Raw genomic sequence first — 26,769 nt, forward strand, 5'->3', positions numbered from 1 at the left:
CAATAACAGTGCACCTTCAATATCGTGTGTTAATGACTTCATGACAAACGCAAGACATTAAAGAAATGGTAATTTCTTTCATATTTGCTGATTTTTACTCTCGACATTCCTTTTAAAGAAATATCGGTGGATAAGTAAATCCTTGAATCTGGAAATATTTGATAAGATATCCATTGGTGAATATGACATCAGCTATTGAGACTTAAGTTTTTAGGTTATGTGTAACTGAAAAATTTGAAACATATGTGGAACCTTATAGGAGAATGTCTTTATGAAGATAAATATTTTTTTCAAAATGTTAAAACATAAAGTAAGAGACTGTAGTACTTTCCAAAGATAGGCATAAGGTAGCCCTCCATGGTATTGCGAGAGTTAAATATCGTATATATTTCATTTATTTTCATAATATGGGAAACATGTTTGTTATAATAATACTAGATTAAAGTCAGATTGCCACATTAGTAATATACATTGAAATGAATTTAATATGAAATAGCAGAACTCTTTTAAGTTAATAATAATATAAAATAAAATAGCGCTGTCCTTTAAAGAGCTTAATTCTATCATTAATTACATGTTTGCAATTACTTCTGTAACGTCACATCTCTTAAATTTGTGGGGAGAGGGTGTGTTCAACTACATTTATGCTTGATGCCAAGCGTCTCTTCGGAGTGAAATTGTGTTATGGAAAGTCATACAGACCTGCAGTACGTACAATATACCGATGAAAATGATGTAGGTTGTAAACAATGGAAAAGCATAGGTAATGGAAATTGTAACTGTTAGCGCCTTTTGAGGGTTGTGCTACAAGAACGTATCTTGATTTATCAACACTTACAGTGCACATAGTTGCAAAAAATTGTCAGCGCAAGTGAATATCGGAGTACTAGACCTCGGATCGACTGCAGCCATTAAAGGCACCACATTGTGTTTTTGATGTCCGCAAGTTGGATCTGTGAACCCCAGTCACCAGGTAAGGCCATAACTTTCACCACAACTTTCATCTCTGCCTTATATTTCAGCGTCTCAACACAAAGATGGTGATATTTTTGGAGAGTATATCCGCTATAGCGGAAAATAATTTTTAGAATTTCCATGAAAATGGATTTCCATTATTCGTGTGAGTCAAATTTACGTAGAAGATTCAGAAATAGTAATCTCTTTGTAACTACTTTGTAGGAGTGTCCATAGCAATTGGGATGGATTTGGCATTTTCCTTGCTCTGCTGCGGGGTTTGACTGCTTCCTCTGAATCTTAAATCTCTATTACTAAAAGATTAAAACATTGTCCCAGTCAGCCGGATGTTATTTTATGTTGGAAGTCTAACAGCTTCCGAAACACCAAACCTTTTATTTTTAGTTTTTCATATAATTATTGAGAGAATTTAAAAATTTGACGTTTTAATTTATTACTTCTCTAGTACTGTAGCCACCGTGGGAACAGTGGGTGGCTACAATTTCAGGATGGGGCGTGGCGGAGGTTTGAGGCGCGGCGGCATGGCAGTGGAGACCCAGAAAAAATGTAGCTGTCAAAATTATTACTTCACTCTGTACTCGTACATTAGCGCTGCGTCGGTGCAGGGTAGCGACCACGCCACCACTGCATGAGAACATAGCCAGAAGGCCGGCGAGGTGTCAGCTAGCTCACGCCCAGCTTGTTGAAACGCGCACGCCCAGTTTTGCTGGTGTCTGTACCCAGCAGGTGTCAAGTGATCCTGTTGTGTGAGTTGAGCCACAAATATCTGGCATCAACGGCGCACATAGATGGTCGACAGTATCGCTGTAGAAGTCAGATCTATGGTGGATGTGTCCCAGGGGTCGCTGGTGTGCAGTGCGGAGGTGCGTCGACTCCGGTGATGGAAGTCGCCTGCTGTGCGTGGGATGCGACCCATTACCTCCTGAGAAGGAGTACGGCTGCTGCTGGAGTGAGCCAGGGAGGCCCGCTGCACTGTGGCACTAAGTCTTGGGGGGAGGGGGGGGGGGGCAGACAATGCAGAAAGCCGGCAGCTCTGTGTGGTCGCCTCGTGTGGCACAGCACCCACGTAAGGGTAGATCGCTGGACTTCCGCTTAAGCTGCTACGAAAATGACAGCTATTTACAGGGTGAAAAGTATTTAAACCGACAAATTCTGGAAGGTTGTACGGGTCATCAAAAGAAATATTTTTTCCTAATATCATTTTTTCCTATGAGGAGTATTTAAACCGGCAGAGGAAAATTTATCTGGCGGCAAATTAATTAAAGCAACAAACACTTTTCCATTTTTTTATGACCAAGAGACCACACATCAACACAACCCAATTTCAGTTACAGTAGATTTTCAAAAATGCCTCCATTGACACGTAAACAAAGGTTACACCATCGGAACATGTTCTGTCTGACACGGGCAAAAACCCCAGGAGTATCCTGAATTGTTCCTACTGCTGCTACTATCCGGGCACCATGATCCTCTTCTGATGCAACAGGAGTTGCGTAAACAAGGTTGCGCATCTCTCCTCACACAAAAAAGTCCAGATCGAGCAGGCCATGGTTCAGGACTACCTCTGCCAATCCACGTTTCTGGGAACCGTCGGCCCAGGAATCGACGCACACGACGACTGAAATGTGCCGGCACCCTGCCATGTTGTCTTGTAGGGAGCGGAACATCTTCCAGCAATTCTACCAATGCTCTGGCGAGAAAATTGTAATACTGTCTGCCATTTAGTAGCCTAGGTAGCAGATACGGCCCAATTAAACAGTTCCCATCAACACCGACGCACACATTAACGAAGAACCGCACTTGATGGGCGCTAGTAACTGTGGCATGTGGCTTATCCTCACTCCAAACATGCGAGTTGTGCATGTTGAAGACTCCATCACACCCGAACGTTGCTTCATCGGTAAACAACACAGAGGATGGAAATGTAGATGCATTTCACACTGTTCCAGGTACCACTGGGAAAACTGTGCTCTGGGTGGATAATGAACTGGTTCCAGGTTGTGGACACGCTGTAAGCGAAATGGGCGTAACAATTGCTCTCGAAGGACTGTTCTTACATTCGTCTGATTCATCCCTATGCTACGTCCAATTGCACGAGTGCTAATTGAAGGATCCCGCTCCATGTGCTGGAAGACAGCTCCTCAAATTGCAGCCTTCTTGCCGTGCGACGGCGTTCCTGTCCAGGTAATCTGCTAAATGACCCAGTCTCACGCAGACGTTGGTACACAGCAGCTAAGGTCGTATGATGCGGGATACGGCGAGTAGGATATTGTTGTTGATAAACCCACTGTGCAGCTCGTACGTTGTGATTCGCTACGTATTACGCACCAACCATATCAGTGTACTCACTCCAGGTGTATCACTACATTAGTAAACAGAGACAATGCACTACTACACTGGTGGACAGCAGGTGCCTACAAATGAAGAGCATAATACGCCCTCTAACAACAGAAGATCGCAATGCGGCCTCCACCGGTTTAAATAATCCTCATAGGAAAAAATGACATTAGGGAAAAATATTTGTTTTGATGTCCCCTACAACCTCTCAGAGTTTGTCGGTTAAAATACTTTTCACCCTGTACATAAGATAGCAAAGCATATCTTATATCATGGCGCCTCCCCCCGTCGCCGGCCGGGGAGACCAAGCGGTTAGAGGCGCTACAGTCTGGAACCGCGCGACCTCTACGGTCGCAGGTTCGAATCTTGCCTCGGGCATGGATGTGTGTGATGACCTTAGGTTAGTTAGGTTTAATTAGCTCTAAGTTCAAGGCGACTGATGACCTTAGAAGTTAAGTCCCATACTGCTCAGAGCCATTTGAACCATTTTTGAAGCCACCCCTAGTCATGTTCTTGGCAACACGACTGAAACCCATTGCTGCAGAATTCCCCATGCCTGTGCTGTGCATTATGCTGCGTTGGAGGGTTTCGCCGAGTGCACCTGGCCTGTCTCGCAAAAATTCAACAGCTCGGTAGCTATAACTGAAATGACACCACAATGCATTCACCAACTACAAGCGATTGCTGGAATACTCCTTCACACATACTGACAGATTTGCTCACAAAATGATAGCGGCACTCCGCTACTAACCCTACTCGCAGTACATTTTGTGGACATATCCATCTATATCACTGAAACTAACAACAAAATTAAGGGGGGGGGGGGGTGTCAATAAAATATCAAAGAGACACATGGGAAAAGATTAGTTAAATTGTATATTATTTCCAAAGAATTTGCCACAACTGTTAACACATTTATCTCGTCGGCAACGAATGTCTTTCTTCATGGCTCCAAAAGTATGGAAATCACATGGAGAGGGATCAGGACGTATGGCGGATCTGTAACGATTTCCCTGTAAAATTTCTGCAGTGCTGATGCGGATATTATCGCTTGTTTAAGGCCATAAACTTATCTTCGTGCGTAGGTCTCCACAGAAATTCACATCCCATTCTAAGTAGTTCATTAAGGAGAGCTTCATTTTGTGCAAAGCCACAATAAATTTCTGAAAGAAAATTGATATCCTGACAAACCTGGAAAACCTGGCAACTTACCTCATATTCTGCAGTTAACAGCAATTGATTTATGGCGTGCACTTTCTCCGGGTCAACACAAATTATTTTATTAAATGCATTTTATCCTTCAGCTCGTTATTTTTCCCGTTAGTCATCTACCGATTTCGGTCATTAACTATCATCCAGGATGAAGGGTACAACAGATTAGTTTAAAGGATCCATTATTCCTTTGAAGCAGGACAATGTCCATATTATCCAGTGAAATTGCACAAAGACCTGAAAAAACTTTGTTTTTGTGCAATTTCTGTGGATAATTACTGTGTTGTTCAGCTTCAGAAAAATATGGGATTTTAACTAACAATAATCTGTTGTACACTACATCTTGAATGATGGTTAATAACCAAAATTAACAGATGACTAATGATAGAAATAAACAGCTGATGGTTAAAATGCGTTTTAGTAACTGCTGTACGCTTGTTGAACCTCACCTTACGGAAAAATTACACTACAGATTCATTCCCCTAAAACCATATGTCGTAGGAAATTCACAGAACATACAAAATCTACGTTCTGAGGATTTACTGACGGTCCTGTCTTCCTTAACCGCTCGAACACCTGCCGCAAGTGCTGTATTTGTTCCGGGATCAATCTACTATAGACCACCCGATCACCAAGACAATGGTAAACATATTTAAATCTTACATTAAAAAGCACGGCATCCATGAACTGGGAAGGAACTACCGCCTATGTCACCAATCCGAGCCGTACACGATTGAACTCAAATAAGTTCCAGTCCTTTATGAATGCAGTAACCGGTTTTCAAGACACCTCCAAAGATACTTATTTGTACGTCTGGTTAAGGGCTAATACGGTAAATACTGCACTCTCTTATACCATATGAAACATGGTTACAAATCCAGTAACGGTACTGATATCAATATCACCTTTTTTGTTCGATTCACGGTAATCCAGGTAATCCAATAAAGGACTGTGCTCGCACTTTCATATAGGATCCAAGAACCAAGGACCAGCTTGTGAGGATTTATATGGTCGAATTACACTTTCTACTCCCTTTGCAAGTGTTGCTTTAATGCCTTCATCCTCGGATGTGCTTATCTCTGGGATGGTTTGTTGGCTGGAACATTATCCACTAATTCGGTCCAGTACTCTAGCAGTCGTGGAATCCCCAGTATCTCCGTTAATACATCCGGAAACTCCGCACACACTGACCTTGATCTTACGGTTCGTAAATTCATTTAAAAGAGCTAACTGCTGATCTAACGATTCCGTCTTTCCCATACTACCCACTTCCATCTTAGGCTCATCATATGTCACTACCATCATGCCCCCTACCCACGCCCTCCGGTGCAAAATACAGTCGGTGGCTAAAATATCGATGACGTTCATCCCCACCTCCTAAGGAAACTCTCCAACAATTCCCTTGATTTACAAACATCCCTTCACAATTAAACTCGTCTTACCAGCCATCATATATTGCCCGGTGTCTGCTATCAACATCCCCCACTTACAGATTCTTCAAATTCTCTTTTTTTATCTTCTGACTTTCGGGACGTTCGCATACACCCGTCTCAACAGTGGAACGTCAGTTATGACGATACGAACGTAACAACACAACACTCAGTCCCCGAACAGAGAAAATCTATTATTCGCCCAGAAATCGAACCCAGGCTACTTCGGTGAGCAATGTGCGGCGCTGACCGCGCAGCTACTGAGGCGGACGAAGTTCATCAATCCTTAGCATCGATTTAGGCACAAAGCCCAAACAATAAATCAGCAGCGTCGAGTACTTCATCCTGCCCAGAATCGTTATAAGAATAGCAGGACGTTGCCCAATTTGTTTTGTTAAACATAAGCGCAGTCATTCCCGCAGTAGGGAAACGTTCTATACGTAGTGCTGTGCAGAAGGACAAGTATCAGCAGTTCGCAAAAGCCGCACAGCATTGACAACGCAGCAGAAGCCCAAATAGGTTATAAAAATAGCAGAACCCTTTCACAGACTGAGGAAAACTACCCTCAGATCGGTTCTCTGTTTCTTCAGCAGGCATCGCAAAGGTTGCAATCTTACAGCAAGCTCCACACAGCTTTGTAGGATAAATGCACAATAACGACATTGTACAAAAACATCAGTTGTACAGTTACTTTCTTGGCTGTACATTCAAGTCATGCACAAAACATTTTTGCGATGAACGCGTTTTCATCTTTCAGTTTTAAAATAATAGACAATGTTAACATCGTATTAGCAGCTTTACCATTCAGTGATATTGGTTCACTGTGCAACAAATTTTCCTATTTATTTTCACCAGTCTTAACGTGCGCTTATAATTATGAAGCTCACATTAAGTTAAAGCATCTGCAGCACCTCGGTACTTCAGAACTAGATTAGTGACAGCAACGTTAAGAGATGGCCTGGAGTTCGAATTAGACCTTCTGGTGCAGCAACACATTCCCACACCTGTGACATCCAGACAACTAAGAAAACAACTGGTAGTGGTACAAAAACCAAATGGCTCCCTACCTGTTTGTGGTCACTTAAAATCAACTATAAATGCAGACTATCAGCGTTGTCTAATATTGGTTTATCACGAACTTATTTACAATTGCCTTTAAACGCCCATTCATGGCCACCAACACTTCATTTTGATTGTACAGATACAATGGGCTGCCTCTCTCAGAATTGCTAGTGCTCCAGCAGTTTTCCGACATTTTTTGGAGAAGCTCATTCAGAACGTTCAGAAGACAGGCACTTATTTGGATGATATATGTGAGTAAGTGTTACTAAGAAAGACGTCTGCTGTTCCACACACTACAAGACAATGAACTAAGTTGCAGCCTACAAAAGCGCAAATTCGTTCAAGAGTAAGTGGAGTACTTAGAACATATTTTGAGTTGTAAAGGACTTCAGCCGACGCAGCAACGTGCGGAAGCCATAGAAAAAGTCCAGTTGCCTACGAACTTAAAAGACCTTCAGTAATTTCTTGGCAAAATAATTATTATTATTGATGCCAATTGTCGTACAGAACACCAGACATCTAAATTATCTAAGCAAGAACACTGCAAAATATGAATGCTCACGGCAATGTCAGCTACCTTTTCACTATTTAAAACATTATCTGAACTAAGTAACTCGCCTGGTGACCTCTGACTCATCAGAAACCTAATCTGCCTACCTGTGCGTCTCATCATGTATCGTCGCCACCTCTATCACAAAAACGATGATGAGCATGAAGAGCCCAACGCATACCCGTCTAAATTGTTCTTTAGGTCATCAGTTATTGACAGATCGAAAAAAAGCACTAATCATCACAGTTTGCTTCACAGCACAAAATGTCGTCTTAAAACTAATTGTTAATTTTCTTGTTCTGCCCAAAGAAACGCCTTCCGGAACAATTACACAATGCCAACAACATTAAACTAACTTCATCAGCTGTTACAACACCGGGCAACAGCTCAATATACTAACTCCGTTGCCCTATCGAGAACACCTATGGGATCAGATCTCACACCCGGCTCTCGAGAAACACTTTGCTTAGAAAAAAAAAGACTCTTCCCGAAACCACTTAGAAGAATTTCCTAACACTGCATCTGTTATGAAGGATACAGCTGAAGACCTTATCCTCACATTATGAGACATAATTAACATTCTAGTGCCAACCACTCTTGTTCATGAGACCCAGAAAATATTAGATACAGGCTCCCAGGTAGATGCTATTTTTCTTGACTTCCGGAAGGCGTTCGATACAGTTCCGCACTGTCGCCTGATAAACAAAGTAAGAGCCTACGGAATATCAGACCAGCTGTGTGGCTGGATTGAAGAGTTTTTAGCAAACAGAACACAGCATGTTGTTATCAATGGAGAGACGTCTACAGACGTTAAAGTAACCTCTGGCGTGCCACAGGGGAGTGTTACGGGACCATTGCTTCTCACAATATATACACTCCTGGAAATTGAAATAAGAACACCGTGAATTCATTGTCCCAAGAAGGGGAAACTTTATTGACACATTCCTGGGGTCAGATACATCACATGATCACACTGACAGAACCACAGGCACATAGACACAGGCAACAGAGCATGGACAATGTCGGCACTAGTACAGTGTATATCCACCTTTCGCAGCAATGCAGGCTGCTATTCTCCCATGGAGACGATCGTAGAGATGCTGGATGTAGTCCTGTGGAACGGCTTGCCATGCCATTTCCACCTGGCGCCTCAGTTGGACCAGCGTTCGTGCTGGACGTGCAGACCGCGTGAGACGACACTTCATCCAGTCCCAAACATGCTCAATGGGGGGACAGATCCGGAGATCTTGCTGGCCAGGGTAGTTGACTTACACCTTCTAGAGCACGTTGGGTGGCACGGGATACATGCGGACGTGCATTGTCCTGTGGGAACAGCAAGTTCCCTTGCCGGTCTAGGAATGGTAGAACGATGGGTTCGATGACGGTTTGGATGTACCGTGCACTATTCAGTGACCCCTCGACGATCACCAGTGGTGTACGGCCAGTGTAGGAGATCGCTCCCCACAGCATGATGCCGGGTGTTGGCCCTGTGTGCCTCGGTCGTATGCAGTCCTGATTGTGGCGCTCACCTGCACGGCGCCAAACACGCATACGACCATCATTGGCACCAAGGCAGAAGCGACTCTCATCGCTGAAGACGACACGTCTCCATTCGTCCCTCCATTCACGCCTGTCGCAACACCACTGGAGGCGGGCTGCACGATGTTGGGGCGTGAGCGGAAGACGGCCTAACGGTGTTCGGGACCGTAGCCCAGCTTCATGGAGACGGTTGCGAATGGTCCTCGCCGATACCCCAGGAGCAACAGTGTCCCTAATTTGCTGGGAAGTGGCGGTGCGGTCCCCTACGGCACTGCGTAGGATCCTACGGTCTTGGCGTGCATCCGTGCGTCGCTGCGGTCCGGTCCCAGGTCGACGGGCACGTGCACCTTCCGCCGACCACTGGCGACAACATCGATGTACTGTGGAGACCTCACGCCCCACGTGTTGAGCAATTCGGCGGTACGTCCACCCGGCCTCCCGCATGCCCACTATACGACCTCGCTCAAAGTCCGTCAACTGCACATACGGTTCACGTCCACGCTGTCGCGGCATGCTACCAGTGTTAAAGACTGCGATGGAGCTCCGTATGCCACGGCAAACTGGCTGACACTGACGGCGGCGGTGCACAAATGCTGCGCAGCTAGCGCCATTCGACGGCCAACACCGCGGTTCCTGGTGTGTCCGCTGTGCCATGCGTGTGATCATTGCTTGTACAGCCCTCTCGCAGTGTCCGGAGCAAGTATGGTGGGTCTGACACACCGGTGTCAATGTGTTCTTTTTTCCATTTCCAGGAGTGTATAAATGACTTAGTAGATAGTGTCGGAAGTTCCATGCGGCTTTTCGCGGATGATGCTGTAGTATACAGAGAAGTTGCAGCATTAGAAAATTGTAGCGAAATGCAGGAAGATCTGCAGCGGATAGGCACTTGGTGCAGGGAGTGGCAACTGACCCTTAACATAGACAAATGTAATGTATTGCGAATACATAGAAAGAAGGATCCTTTATTGTATGATTATATGATAGCGGAACAAACACTGGTAGCAGTTACTTCTGTAAAATATCTGGGAGTATGCGTGCGGAACGATTTGAAGTGGAATGATCATATAAAATTAATTGTTGGTAAGGCGGGTACCAGGTTGAGATTCATTGGGAGAGTGCTTAGAAAATGTAGTCCATCAACAAAGGAGGTGGCTTACAAAACACTCGTTCGACCTATACTTGAGTATTGCTCATCAGTGTGGGATCCGTACCAGATCGGTCTGACGGAGGAGACAGAGAAGATCCAAAGAAGAGCGGCGAGTTTCGTCACAGGGTTATTTGGTAACCGTGATAGCGTTACGGAGATGTTTAATAAACTCAAGTGGCAGACTCTGCAAGAGAGGCGCTCTGCATCGCGGTGAAGCTCGCTCGCCAGGTTTCGAGAGGGTGCGTTTCTGGATGAGGTATCGAATATATTGCTTCCCCCTACTTATACCTCCCGAGGAGATCACGAATATAAAATTAGAGAGATTAGAGCGCACACGGAGGCTTTCAGACAGTCGTTCTTCCCGCGAACCATACGCGACTGGAACAGGAAAGGCAGGTAATGACAGTGGCACGTAAAGTGCCCTCCGCCACACACCGTTGGGTGGCTTGCGGAGTATCAGTGTAGATGTAGATGTAGAATATTTTTCCTTGTGGCTGGCCGGAGTGGCCGAGCGGTTCTAGGCGCTTCAGTCAGAAACCGCGCGACCGCTACGGTATCAGGTTCGAATCCTGCTCGGGCATGGATGTGTGTTATGTGCTTAGATTAGTTAGGATTAAGTAGTTCTAAGTTCTAGGGGACTGATGACATCAGATGTTAAGTCCCATAGAGCTCAGAGCCATTTGAACCAACCATTTTTTCCTAGTGCCAACCACCCAACTTCCTTCGGCAACTCCAAGAAATTTTTTCCCTAAAAATGGGGATCCTCATGGTACATGGAGCAGTGATGCTGACATCAAAAAGCGATAACTGCCGAATGATCTTTTCGCTGCCACATCATGAGCATGTCACAAATCTCATGCACGGTGTCCACTGCGTGATGACACGCATGAAGGCGATAACAAGGTGGCATGCCTGGCACCCACCATCTTGCAGGACATCGGGAGGACAGCTATTCCTGCAAGACTTGCACGTCAGTGCGACCAGTACCCCTGCAAGAATTCCAAGCTTGGCGAAATCGTAGCACCCATGGAGGGTTGAAAATAAATAAATCGCCAGGTCCCGATGGGATTCCACTTCGGTTTTACAGACAGTACTCTACTGCATTGGCTCCTTACTTAGCTTGCATTTATCGCGAATCTCTTGCCCAACGTAAAGTCCCGAGCGACTGAAAAAAAGCGCAGGTGACGCCTGTATATAAGAATGGTAGAAGGACGGATCCTCAAAATTACAGACCAATATCCTTAACATCGGTTTGTTGCAGGATTCTCGAACACATTCTCAGTTCGAATATAATGAATTTCCTTGAGATATAGAAGTTGCTGTCCATGCATCAGCACGGCCTTAGAAAGCATCGCTCCTGCGAAACGCAACTCGCCCTTTTTACAGGATATCTTGCGAACCATGGATGAAGGGTATCAGACGGATGCCATATTCCTTGACTTCCGGAAAGCGTTTGACTCGGTGCCGCCCTGCAGTCTCCTAACTAAGGAATAAGCATATGGGATTGGTTCCCAAATATGTGAGTGGCTCGAAGACTTCTTAAGTAATAGAACCCAGTACGTTGTCCTCGATGGTGAGTTTTCATTGGAGGTGAGGATATCATCTGGAGTGCCCCAGGGAAGTGTGGTAGGTCCGTTGTTGTTTTCTATCTACATACATGATCTTTTGGATATGGTGGATAGCAATGTGCGGCTGTTTGCTGATGATGCTGTGGTGTCCGGGAAGGTGTCGTCGTTGAGTGACTGTAGGAGGACACAAGATGACTTGGACAGGGTTTGTGATTGGAGTAGGGAATGGTAGCTAACTCTAAATATAGATAAATGTAAATTAATGCAGATGAATAAGAAAAAGAATCCCGTAATGTTTGAATACTCCATTAGTAGTGTAGCGCTTGACACAGTCACGTCGGTTAAATATTTGGGCGTAACATTGCAGAGCGATATGAAATGGGACAAGCATGTAATGGCAGTTGTGGGGAAGGCGGATAGTCGTCTTCGTTTCATTGGTAGAATTTTGGGAAGATGTGGTTCACCTGTAAAGGAGACCGCTTATAAAACACTAATACGATCTATTCTTGAGTACTGCTCGAGCGTTTGGGATCCCTATCAGGTCGAATTGAGGGAGGACATAGAAGCAGTTCAGAGGTGGGCTGCTAGATTTGTTACTGGTAGGTTTGATCATCACGCGAGTGTTACGAAAATGCTTCAGGAACTCGGGTGGGAGTCTCTAGAGGAAAGGAGGCGTTCTTTTCGTGAATTGCTACTGAGGAATTTTAGAGAACCAGCATTTGAAGCTGACTGCAGTACAATTTTACTGCCACCAACTTATATTTCGCGGAACGACCACAAAGATAAGACAAGAGAGGTTAGGGCTCGTACAGCAGCATATAGGCAGTCATTTTTCCCTCGTTCTGTTTGGTAGTGGAACAGGGAGAGAAGATGCTAGTTGTGGTACGAGGTACCCTCCGCCACGCACCATATGGTGGATTGCGGAGTATGTATGTAGATGTAGATGTAGAGGCGCTCCAGCAAAGGAGACAGTAAACAGTCTTGCAGAAATATTCGTCTTTGTAAAAACTCTAGAAACAATTCTTTCGGGCAACGGGCCTCAATGTTGACTCAGAATGTTTCGTGATTCCGGCGTCGTTCCACCCAGCCACCAACGGCGAAGCTGTGTAATTCGTCCGGACCTTTAAAATGTAGATGCGGGAAGAGCTGCAAGCCTCATCCCAACCAGCTGGCTGCACACCTACCTGCTTCTGTCTCGACACAAACACCACTGCCCCCAAAGCTGTCTTGGTATAACTTAACATACCATCGGAGCTGCAAGCTCGTGGAAACGGACATTTTTGCACCTCTGGCACCACTGATTGAGAGCATGAATCCCGAGACCGGAAAACCAGTTCCAGCTCCGCTGGGAACGGTGATACCACACGTTGAGATGGCCTGCGAACATTTGGCTGGCTTGCCCCCTCCCCCCCCCCCCCCCCTCCCCGCCACACCTCTTCCCTTCCCGTATCACGATATCGACCGGGCCCCGATTCAAGGTCGACACCCTACGACTAAACTAGCAGCGTCTGAGCCGGTGGACGGTAAGAGGTACTAGGGTGATTATATTGGCCTAGCCACTGATGTCAAATCGGTGAGAAAACCCGGCCGCCAGGCGGCTGCCAGGTACTTCCAAGCCTACTGTGCCAAAGGCTCTACCTCTCTTTCACCATACTTTCGTGTCTTGGCTGTTTAATTGACTTTGTTTTGGACCGCTGTTCTATGGAATTTTGACAGATTTGTTTGAAGCTAGACTATTTGCATTATTCTCTTGATTTGTCCTACAATTTACGACAACTTGTCGCGGACTGGAACTTTAAAAATCAAATAATTATGGTGCTTCCATATTTTCTGCGAAACGCATAGTGTGTTGCAGCACACCATGTGTGATACTCATATTTATCAGACCATTAGGTGGTGGCAGCATCTCTGCTTTCCTGCTACTGCCTTTAAATGTACCGCTATTCACCAGAAAATACTATAATTTGTAACTTTTCGTTGTGGGTCGTATGATTTCAGCACCGCAGCGTGTGTTGTTCCGGTCAGTGGCAGTTAGAAGACTGCCTGCCCCTCGCTGCCTGTCCGCCTCAGGCGTTGAAATCAGCACGTGACCCCGTCAAGCACAGGCTACCTTCACTAACCATCGTACGCTCCGCTTCCTTCTCCAAAGTCAAAACACTACCTCCGTCCCCGTTTGTGCGCTGCTTAAAACTATGCCAGGCCGCGAAGTGCGCCCTCGAGTGCGACAAGGATGTGTACCACCTTGAGCCAGTGAAGCTGCTCGTGGGAGGAATCGAAACTTAACGTATCAGACTCGTCACACGTTAACTCTCCGTATTTCCATAAAAAAAGTCAGTAATTGCAGCTTGCAGCTTGCGAATCGTCACAATCACTTGTGACGGACAGTTCGTCTTATTAGTGCATATGTAAGGGCAGTGTGCTGGCAGATATCTCGTCCTGACAATTAATGATTATTTCCAGCGTACCGTCTCAGCAGTACATACTGGCTGGCACAAACTCACAGACCAGTGGAGGATCCATCCACCAAGTGGAGCAGAACATCGTACATGTGAACTATACTGGTCTAGTGGGCTCATCTGCAGATATAGCATTGCTGAGGGTGAGTTTACAAATATGCACCAAATATGATGGATTTCATACAATTCTTTACATTCCGTTATTGTATTCACATATGGCATACTGCAGGAGAAATGTCGCAGATCACTCACTGTTTCGAGATCATAATGCAAAAGCCAATTTTAAGTCTCGTCAGTTTATGGTTAGTTACTTCTGACTATTGAAACAATGGAGTGTGGACCCCCCTTTCACATCTCCTATAACATTTCTCGTTGGACATACATCTGATAGGATGTTTATTGAAACTGCCATCAAGTCATTCACATTTAGTGTTCAATGGCTTCCATAAACTGCTCGCGTTAATCGTTAACTTCATGGTCGACATCTCTTTCTTTTCTGCACACAATCAATGTGGCCTTTTGTAATGATCATCGTTAAACTCATTCAGTCTTCCTCCTACTTCCAAAATTGATTACATTTAGTGCCTTTCCTTTTCTAAATGACACATGTTCGATCAGTTATTCTGTATCAACAGAGCTGTTACAGAACGCGTGCACACAGACATACTCGTATTTGTACTGTCGCAGCTAATGATGGAGAAGAAACAATACAAATTTGTTTCAAAATTTCCCCAGTGGTAAAAGAACGACTATTCGCATCTAAAGTGATGGGTGCGAGATCATTGGAGTGATGAGAAAACAGGTTCATCAAGCACCTTTTTTCTGTGGTTATCCCACAGTCATTCTCTCTCTGGCTAGTAGTCTAAAATTGTGGCAGACAAATTTCCGCAATTGTTAACTAGAATTTCATGGAATTTCATAAACATTTCTACATAAAAATTTAGTATACCACAAAATTATCGGAGTCTGAGAAAACCAAATTTATTAAACAAAATTTCAGAACATTTAGATTTTTATAAAAAAAAGGTAAAAAATTTATAAATATATTGTGTACAACAATTTGTAAACGCAGTTTCACCAAATTTTAGAATTTTACTTAGAATTAAAAGAAATTTAGTATTTCAGTAGAGGCAGTAAAAAAAACCATAAATTCCGCAATTTTTGCAGTTCTGCATGCTAACACCAAGCAAAGAATTCATATTTTACCTTTCATAGAATATAATGGGAAATATACCCTGAATATTTGATTTTACTCTCTACCACTTTGTTAAATACAGAAAAATTAACAGAAACAAAACTGTAGAAAAGCTGTTATGTAGTATTTTCAAGGATTGTTAAAATATGTTTAGTGGAGCAACTGAAATCAGATAAGTTTAGAGCACAAGGAAAATTACGAGAGAGCCAGTAAGCGGGAACGAAACTTGTAAACTGTGTTTTATATGCTTATACTATTAATTTATCGATGTTTCTTTTTGTAATTATTTGGAAGGTGTAGAAAATTTAGACGAGAGTAACTGTTACATTTATATGTAAAAAGGTTGGATTATGCCTGAAGAGATAAATTCTGCTCGATCTAACTCATAGAACAACTTCAATTGGTAAATTAATACTGTTAATCTATTTACATTATAAAAATGAAGTAATGTTGCTAGAGCAATTTGCCATTACAAAATTGGAGGAAAAGGAAAAATCTGAAGAATCAGTATTACGTGAGTGGAAGAAAGAGAACCTAGATTAAACTAAGACATTAAAAACGTGAGCAATCAAACGAAGTAAAGTTTAATGAAACACTTGAAGCACATGGTACTTACTTTAGAGAACTGTGGTTGAATTCAGTGCAACTGAAATTTACTGGATTAGCTGCAATTCTTCCTAAATTTCTCTGACGTCTTGGCTAAAATTCGGAAAATTTTGCTGGACACATGTGCCTGACATTTAATTACTGTTTTATCAAGGATGATGTTTACATTCATTTCGTTTTATTAATTAAGCTGCAGTTCAGGAGACCCATTACTGCAGGTAAGATAAAGTATAAATTATGAAGTACAGCCCTTCTATCCCACTTGAGTGCATCTCTTGAAAGTGAAACAGTGTCTAAATATCTGTTGTATTTGGTTAGGGGTTCCCTCTCAGAACATCCGAAAATGATAAAAAAAATTATTTTTCTCTCTTTGAGAACGTGGTAATTTTCATTGTATGAAAGATTATAAAAGACATGAAGTTTCCAATTAATATATAGCCACAACATACTTGTAAATGTCCTATGCTGTGGATTGTACTGTTTTCCATACACAGTTGACTATAGCGTTGATCTTGCACATGTACAGGTGTCTTCTCCGTTACCTGTGGATGGAGTAACCATCTCTACTGTGACGCTGCCAGTGCAGGGCCAGGAGGTGGAGGATGGGGCGAATGCTGTCGCCGCTGGATGGGGCTACCTGTCGGTAAGCATAGCCACAGTTTACCAGGAAGGTGACTCCAGCTAGACTGGTAACAATGGAAGAAAGATTTGTTGCCATATGATACTCTCTGATCTTCTAGAGTAAAGTATAAATGTTTGTTCTAATTCACTCTTTCGAATAAACAAAAGTCCTTGTAAATTCCTCAGAATTTCACGATTTTTTTAAAATTTTTTGGAAAAATTACCCAGAGCTTACGGTTATATTCTAGCGTATGACCACAGAAATGAAACAAGTACTTAAGTATTTTTAACATTCTTTAAGTACTTTGCATCATTTTAACAAGTATTTTCAACAGTAATTTCGAAGGTTTTCATCATTTCAGCAAAAAGTTTTCAAATATGTTCCAATATTTCAAAGAAAAATAGATTTCAAACATAAAACCCAGGTACAAAACTTTCAAATTATATCCATTGTTTTCACCTCATTTTTTCTTTGAAATTTGGATAATGAAATGGAAATACTCTGCAAAACTAGTAATTATTTTTTTAATACCTTCAATCTTTTATTCCATCAAAAATTTTAAACTAATTTTACAATGTAAGTTGATCTCTTCAATGTTTTGAAAGATCTTTTCTATGTGGTATTTCGTTTTTCGATTTTCTGATAGACCAAAGATGAGATATCGTTCAACTTTAATGTATGACATGAGACTGTGTTTAACAGACTGAAAGATAAGTGTTCGATATGAAGACTACTCTGAAATTCTTCCGCAAGATGTATTACTGGTCCCAAAAAGTCGTCATTGCTGTTCGCTTGGTTGCTAAGACTACTGAGTTGTAAGGTTGTTTACACCTCTGAATCGATGAAACATGTAAATTTTACATAGCACCACCTGGTATTGGTTGATCAATAGCTCTCTATTTATCACTCTATATCTTAGACCTGAAACAGCATGGTTCTGTCATATAACTTCACGAGATACAGTGAAACATTTAAGTTCTGGAAGTTCTTTTTTTTTATTCCTGTTTATTGTGTGTTTGTATTCCATATATTTAACTATAGAGACTGATGATGTGTAGACACAATAGTTCCTGAAAGAATATTCCCTTCGTAACTATAATTGTTTGATTTATTCAGCTTTATATTATTTTTGTGATTTTTATTCATACAAAGGCAAGATGAAGAGTTGTTCAAACAGCACAGATATAATGCTGATATCAGTGATATTTTCTTTCTGTTATTGATAAGGCATGGGTATGCATGTGAAGTGGTATCCTGCCAAGGATAATTTTAAGCAAGATATAAGCATAAAATTTTTATTTACTTATTCTTCTACGAAATGACAAATATAAAATTTGTGGAAAACACATTTCCACATCGCATTATAAAAGAGGTTTCTCTTGACTGATTGTTCTATGCGTATTTCCAGAAGTATATAAACAAGCACAAAAGTAAGTTGGTTCTAGGAATACCTTACTAAACTGCTGAAATCTTATGAAGAATCTGTTGTTTCATTTCCAGAACATATATTGTCCGTCTGAACTCAAAAGTGTTAGTCATTTTCCTAAAGATGTTCCACTTGTTGCATATTTCGTAACTGCTGTCAGGGATGAGAAAATCGGTACAATGCACAGTACGATATTGAATGACTGAAATTGTAATGAAATATCTGAGACAATAAATGAGTCACAATCATCTCACATGAAGGTTAACTACAAGCATCTTTTATTAATGTAAGGCGCGCCTTTAGTGGAATTTCACTAAAGGAAAATGAACTGGAAATGTATGTATGTTTATCCCTGTGGATGAAACAAGAAACAGCAGACTAAGCAGGACGGGAGCCAATGACCCTGCACCAAGGAGCTGAAGTTTTCTGGCAAGGAAAAAAACAATGAATAGAAGTATTCCGAATCAATTGGACGAAAAAAAAATGAAAAGTGGTCTGAATTCTAAAGACACATATTTCATAAGGACAACGAACATGGTCACAAAGACATCTTGGTAACTGAAATGTTGAGGGATTTGAAATACGAACTTTCATAATATCCATACAGTTAACCGGAAGTCGACCACTGTTTAAATTTAAAGAGCTTGTGGCTGCCACTACTTTGGGTCCAGTAATTACTTTATGACAACTGTAGCTACGTATTTTGCAGTATTTCTGGAACTTCACTTCATTGGGGAAATCTACTGACTTCGTTGTTCCAATGTGTATTGAGCTAAAAAGGCCAATTTTTTACCTAAAAAACGCAGTCTTCGACTTACAAGTCAACGTATGATCAGACTTCCTCTAATACATTTCATATTTATATGCAGACCTTAAATATTAAATTTTTTTTGCAGTATGAATATGGGAACGAAACGCTGGCGCCATGGCTTCAGAAAACAAACTTAACCGTCGTCAACAACACGGAATGTCAGAAAGAATACAAATTTAATAGAATCCTACCAGAGCACATTTGCGCAGCAGACCGTTATTCCGGGATTTGTGGGGTAAGTAAATTTCAATTATGTTTACTTTCACAGTTATACAAATCAACGTTTTTGAAAACTGAGACCCATATTTGCTGTCTATACTAGCAGCTGTTCTACTGAAGTTTGTTAAAATTAAATAATCATAGCTGGAAACAGTTCAAGACTTTCTGTCATCTCTCTTACTTACAGTACGTCTAATTCACTCTGGAGATACGAAAAAAGAAAGTTCAGCGAAAAAAAGCAGAAATGAGGAAATAAAACCGATATCTGGCACAACTCCAAGAAAATGTTAGAACTTTTTTGCTAGTTATGTATATTGTATGTTTATATTCTTTTGTGTGTGTGTGTGTGTGTGTGTGTGTATGTGTGTGTGTGTGTTCATTTCTGTGTGCCTAGATGCGCATGTGTGTGTAAATGGTTGGATGTTAAGTACGAACATATAAGCACTTACATTACCATTACATGGCTTTAACTAACCAGGTTTTTATTTAGTTGTTACCTTTCCTCACCTCCCATTTCATCCTTCAACATCAACCATAAAATAAATTCATAACCCTTTCAATACTAGCCTCCACAATACGTTTTTCTAAAACAGCACACATATAAATTCTGTATTTTTTTTCTTTTTCGCATCAGTCGTCCGACTTGTTTGATGCGAACTGCCACGAATTTGTCTCCTGCGACAAACTGTTCCTCTCAGAGCAGCACATCCAACTTACGTCCTCAATCTTTTTCAGAATGTATTTCAATCTCTGTTATCCTCTACTGTCCATCCCTAGAGTTTCAACCCTCTGCGGCTCCCTCTAGTACCATGCTGGCTATACCGTGATGTATTGACGGAAGTCGTATCATCCTGTCCCTTCTTCTTGCCAGTGTTTTCCATATATTCTATTCCTCGCCATCATTCCTTACCCTCCATTGCATCTCATTTTCAACCTTCTTCTGTAGAAAAATGTCTCAAACGCGTCGACTCCCTTGTGTTTCTGTTTTCAAACAGTCCCTATTTAATTACCATACAATGCTGTTCTCCAAACGTACAATCTTAGAAATTTAGTCTTTAAATGAAGTCTTGTGTTTGATACTAACAGACTTCTCTTGCCTGTGGTATTTGCTCCGTCCATCATGCGTTACTTTGATGTCTAGGTAGAAGAATGCCGTGGCTTCGCCTGCTTCGTGATTCCCATTTATCGTATAAAGTTTCTCGCTGTTCTCATTTCTGCAACTTCTCATTACTTCCATCTTTCTTCGATTAATCTCAGTTCACATTCTGTACTCATTATACCATTCCATTCAACACATCCTGTAGTACTTCTTCACTTTAACTAGCTATAAGAATGTCATCATCGAATCTTATCACTGACATCCTTTCACCTTGAATTTTCATCCCATTCTTGAAACTCCCTTTCATTTCTTTCATTGTTTGTTTGACGCAAAGATTAAACAATAGGGGTGGTGGGAGGATGACTAAATCCCTCCCTTATACCCTTTTCAATGTAGTACTTCGTTCTTAGTCTTCAATATTGTTCCCTATTGGTTCTTGTACAGATTGTGTATTATCTGTCTTTCCCTACAGCTTACCTCTATTTTTCTCAGAATTTGTCAACAAATTCTTTGAACATGTCTCGATTTTTCTTCAGTCTTGGTTCCATTATCGTCCGGAACGTCAGAACTGTGTTTCTGCTGCCTCTACCTTTTCTAAAGCCAAACCGATCGTCAACTAACGGACCCTCAATTTAGTCTTCCATTCTTCTGTTCGTTATTTTTGTCAAAACATAGATAGACGAGCTGTTAGGCTGATCGCGAGATTATTCGTCTCTTACTGTTTTTGGAACTGTGTGGATGATGGTAAGTCCGACGGTATATCGCCAGTCTCATGCATGCTACACGCCAATGTTAGTAGTCACCTTGTTGCCAATTCCTTCCATGATTATAGAAATTCCGATGGAATGTTACATATCCCTTCTGCCCTATTTGACGTTAAGTCGTCCAAAGCTCTTAAATTCCCATTAAAATAGCGTATACACTATCTCCTTCCTGTCGTCTTCTGTTTCTTCTCCTGTCACGTGATCAGTCAAGTCCTCCCCTCACAGAGGCCTTCAGTGTACTCTATCCACCTATCCGTTATCTATGCTGCTTTTAAAACTGATATTCCCATAGCAATCCTAGCATTACCGCCCGTACGTTTAATTTCACGGAAGATTTCTTTGACTCTTCTACATTTTGACTTAGTCATTCCGACGGCCATTTGTTTTTCGATTTCTTCACATTGTTAAAGTAACCATTTCCCCTTACCCTTCCTGCTTGTTCTGTTTCTTACATTCCTGTAGTTTTTGTACTTCTTTCTTTCGTGGATCAACTGAAGCATTTTTTTTTTTCGTTACCGACAGTTTCTACGGTAGTTATCTTCCGTGTACCTAAGTTTTTGTTCCCAACGTCCGTGATTGCCCTTTGTAAAGACATCAATTTCTGTTCAACTGAACTGCCTACTGAACTATTCACTATTCCAGTATCTGTAACCTCAGAGAACTTCAAGCATATCTTTTAATTTCTTATTGTTTTCGGTCCCACTTCTTTGTGCACTGATTCTTCTTAACTAATCTCTTAAACTTCTGCCTACTCTTTATCATAACTATGTTGGGATGTGTGTATATATCTGGTCCTAGGTACTCTTTACAATCCAATATCCGATTTAGGAATCTCTGCCTAACCGTAACGTAAATGGATTATTCCCGTATGTACGGATATTTTCCAAACATACCTCCTCTTGTTATTCTTGAACAGAGCATTCGCTGTTACTAACTGAAATTAATTGCGTAACCCAGTTAGTCATTTTGCTCTCTCATTCCTACCACCAAGCTTGTATTCTCCCATAGAGATTTCTTCTGCTGCTCCCCCTGAAACCGCGTTCCAATCCGCCATGACTATTAGATTTTCATCTCTCTTAACATATTGAATTAGCCGTTGAGTATCCTCATATACTTTCTCTATCTCTTCATCTTCTGCTTGCGATGTCGGCAGGTACATCTCAACTATTATTGTCAGTGTTGATTTTCTGTCGATTTTGATGAGAATAAACCAACTACTGAACTGCTCATAGTAACTCACTCTTTACCGTATCTTCGTATTCAAACAAAACTCCTATTCCATCATACAATTTTCTGCTACTGTTTGTATTTAGCTATACTCTCCTGACCAGATATTCTTTTCTTCTTTCAATTTCACTTCACTTATGCCCATTACCTCTAGGCATTTTTAAATTTTCTAGCTTTCCTTCTAAGTTGAAAATTCTGACATTCCACTCCGCGACACGTATAACGTTACTCTTTGGTTGGTTATTCAGTCTTTTTCTTATGGTCTTATGCCAATGAAATTATATCATCACACTTTCCAATTACAGGCCATAATCCTGTTGATACGCATTATGTATCTCTAATTCAGTGCTTTCCAATCCTTTCTGATCCTTCCGCCTTTTAGAGGCAGTTTCCCACTCCAAAAGTGAGACGGTGCCGTGAAACTTTGTCCGCTCCCCCGCTGTCTCTGACAAGGCCGTTAGAAGTACGACGGTTTCTTCTTATGTTGGATGTCTCCGGCCACCATTGCTGATGGTTTATATTCAGAATTAAAGCTGTTACTGGCTTAGAACCCGGTACCCATGACGCCAAGGACGCTACTCCGAGTCCGCAGGTGCTTATGTGAGTGACCTGATGTCTCTTATTCTCGTGATTCCTATACTACATGCACGACGGTGGCCGCAGAATGTTCGAGAAGTCTTTAGCTAACTGATTCTCTAAATATACATAACAGGAATAACTACATAACCCTTTTTCCACGGTTTCCATTTAAGTTCCCTAAAATTCTCTGTCCAACCACTGCGTCTTTTATTTCGTAGAGTCTCTGCTGTAATGCTTACTTTACATGGCTTCCAGACGCAACAATACTGTAAAAACGGTCGCAATATTGTCTTTTACGTATTTTTCTTCACGGAAGCACTACACTTTGTCAGAATACTTCCAACTCTTCTGAATCTTCTTTTCCCTTATTATAATACTTATTCTACGTGTACACAAAATTTAATAACTGCTCTTGTACAGACCTATAAATGTTTATACGGCGTGACGTTATGTAGATGTTTACTCTAACCATGTAACCAGCAACTGTCGGGGTTTTTCGTCTTTGTTGTAACCATTATCCTGTATTCTTTCCCAGCATTTCCTATGATCATTCAGTGACGATACACAACAACAACAACAACAACACACACACGCACACACACACACACATACACATACACACACACACACACACATACATATATACACACACACACACACACACACACACACACACACACACATACATATACACATACATATACACATACACATACACACACACACACACACACACACACACACACACACACACACACACACACGTACATATACACAAACACAAACACTTTCACACATGCGTGCACTTGCGAGAATGTTTACAAAGAATAAACGTTACATTACAAGCATTTATCATTCAATGAGCATTAATTAAAAGTAAAGTCATCAAATGTAGCAACCTGTTTCTTAGAACATGTTTCTTAATTAATATTATGTAAATTCTGTGGTATAAGAGGGAACCAAATAAGTAGCGAGAAACAAATACATATACAACAGTAGAAATTATATTGACATATAACTGGTCGTTCAAATGTTAAGTAAAGTTAACATTTGTATTAAGATGCGATTGAAGAGGCTGCTATATTTTTGTGAAGTGTTTATTTTGGATTACTGACTGCATGTTGTTTCCAAAGGGCGTAGTGTTTCTGTACGTTGAAAAGTAGGAAGTAGGCGATTGAAAGTTGGTACCTAGTTCCGTCTGTTCACTGAGGAGATGCTGTGGTAACTGGCTTTTATGTATGTTCATTCCTACGTTTCTAAGCGTGGTGTAGTATTTGGATGTGGTCTTCATGTCACTTATAAGTTGTATACATTGCAAATGCAGATGATGATTTGTTTAACCTTATTGACTCAAAATGTTCTTTGAACCGAATCTCTAAGCTTCTCCTAGATTGTCCCATACAGTAGGAACGACAATTTTGGCAACTGAGTTTACACATACCCGATCTTTCCTATGGGGCTTGTTATTCTTTAAGTTATTAATGGCTGCCATCTAAAGTTTCTGGTTGTGTGGAAGCACATTTTTTTTTTTGAAACAGATTATTTATTTTGTAGGATATGATCTATAAAAATTGTAGACATATTTTATTCTGCTTTCTCCCGTCTTTTGTGCTAACTGCGTAAGTGCCTGATGTGAGGCTTTGTTGTCTGATGTTTTTGGGACTTTTGTGGTAGTTTATCTCCTTCGAAGGACTCAACCTACTATTTATGTAGAGTCACGGTCTCAGAATGTCAGTTTTCAACGAAAGGAACTCTTCTTGATCTTGACTGACAAGTCTTTATGTGTACTGAGAGCAACAGAGGTCCTATTACGCTTAATTGGGGCAGACTGTTGAACATTCACCATTATAATTTTTGTATTTTCGACATTGCAGCACAGTCAGAAATCATGAAAATCTAATATATAAGAAACTATCAGCCTCGATTGCGGTAATGAAACCAACTTTTACCTAGATATCAGCCCAAATAATTGAGCCTTCTTCAGGCTGTTATAGACCACGCCCTCTTAGACAAATTATAGATTCATGTATGTCTTCTGAAGAAAGCTCAATTATTTGGGCTGAAATCTAGCTAAAGGTTGGTTTCATTACCGCATTCGAGGCTGATCGTTTCTTATACACCATTATAATGTACGAGGATGTGCCCGTCAAACACCAATCGAGCCACTCACACAGTAAGCCTTTCTTCAGTTCGAACAGTACCTTCCTTATAACAAGTTGGCTACTTCAGTTACAACGACTACTGTATGTTTTCATTCTCTTTCTTATCTGTATACAATTTAATCTATGGTTATTTAAATTTTTTACAGTACTGACAGCTCGGCAACCGTATATTTCGGTATGCAAAGAAAAATACTGCAGTTTAAAATACACTATTCTTCTTTCCGACTTTAAAAATTATTTATCATTTCCACATCTGCACCTTCGATCTTTGCGCATTATCTAGTAAAAACAGCATAAGAGGAGTGTGCTTAAATGTAAACAAAAATTTCAAAATATCCAACAACATGTATACGGCTTTTTTATGTTCTGATATGTGCTATAGCACGAAATTTGTAGCAGAATTCCTCTTGGAAGAGGACTAAGCTTGAATATGAACAGTCGAAAGGGACAGCGATATTTGATAAAAATTTCTATCTGAGTGTGAACACCGCTCCATAATAGGTAATGAATATATTTTGGCGTTCTAGGTTTCATAACATTAGAAGAATCGCCGCCACGCACTTAATATGCATTGTGTTGCTGCGCTCATATGATTCGAATTAGACTCAAGTTTTTTGTCTTTTATTTCCATTTTGTAATACGATGATATGTTTGCAGGGTGATTCTGGGGGACCTCTATACGTGAACGAGCAGCTTGTGGGTCTGGTTTCGTTCAGTCGCTACTGTTTTCAATCGCCGAGCGTCTACACCAGGGTCCCCGTGTTTGTCGACTGGATCAAAGAAAACTCGCAATAGTTGATCGCTTTCGATAATTAAATGAAGCAGAAATATAGGCGTCGTGAAGAGTGTTTCATTTATATCGTTTTTCATTGACTGTCTTAATAATTAACAGCTTCTTTACATTATAAGTTGTCCCAATCATTTTTCGGGTTCATGGCATCTTCTATTGTATATCCTGTAATTCCTCCTAGTTTGGATGAAATTGAAACTATGTGACCGACGGGGACTACAAGATGATCCCTTGCTGTTTCAAGGAAAGCATCGAGTCTATTCCAGGTAGCTGTATGTTGCGGTGAACAACAGAGAAGAATGGTACTTCCTTGCCTGATTCTTTCACTCTGCAATGTATACCGGCAGATTGAACATTTGAAGCGTAGTGGAATGTACTTTGGCAGACTGAAACCTCTGAGAGAGTTTGAATGGTTGAGTCGGTAGAGCTCCACTTTGAAACCCAACCCCAGTTCAATCTACCGAATGTTACGATATATATATGTTATGTTATATACATTCCGGCGCAATAATGTGTGAAGTCTGTAGTGACTACGACGGAGGAGATATGCCGACCTTTCTCGCACCTCAAAGACACGACGTCAGCTGTACTGGGAGTAGGATACAGTTACTGCCTGGTATTAGGGCACTGAAATCAAGCAACATAGATTAAAAACCAAAACATGCAACAGGGATACTAAAAAACAGAAACGAGGAGAAAAAGAACGGCTGAATAGAAAAGAGAAAGGATCAATAAAATCACGGACCCACATCACTGCCATCCACCTGTTTTAGAAGAAGGAGCATGTTTCAGGTTTGTGATACATAAGGTTCAAAGCATTTAAAAATTATACCTTCCGTACATGGTTTAACAATAGACTCATATGACTAATCTCACTAATGTTATTCGTACGTGTATTAATGAAAGTCATGTATCTCTACACGTAAACTGTAGAGGTGGTTGTTACATAACGTCGCTCTCTCTGCATAGAACCATCACCAGTCTTAAATATGA

General features: G+C 41.3%; 1 protein-coding gene across 1 annotated transcript in view; it reads left to right on the forward strand.

Annotated features, from left to right (window-relative positions):
* LOC126433333 (trypsin 3A1-like) overlaps positions 1-25,781 on the forward strand; it is a 91,971-nt gene extending 66,190 nt beyond the window's left edge. The window contains exons 3-5 of the mRNA XM_050090448.1: positions 14,281-14,419; positions 16,604-16,720; positions 25,644-25,781. Of these exons, the coding sequence (XP_049946405.1) occupies positions 14,281-14,419; positions 16,604-16,720; positions 25,644-25,781 (394 nt within the window). The remainder of the gene's footprint in view (positions 1-14,280; positions 14,420-16,603; positions 16,721-25,643) is intronic.
* The last annotated feature ends 988 nt before the right edge of the window (positions 25,782-26,769 follow it).

The sequence above is a fragment of the Schistocerca serialis genome, chromosome 1, assembly GCF_023864345.2.
Source record: "Schistocerca serialis cubense isolate TAMUIC-IGC-003099 chromosome 1, iqSchSeri2.2, whole genome shotgun sequence".
Taxonomy (NCBI): domain Eukaryota; kingdom Metazoa; phylum Arthropoda; class Insecta; order Orthoptera; family Acrididae; genus Schistocerca; species Schistocerca serialis.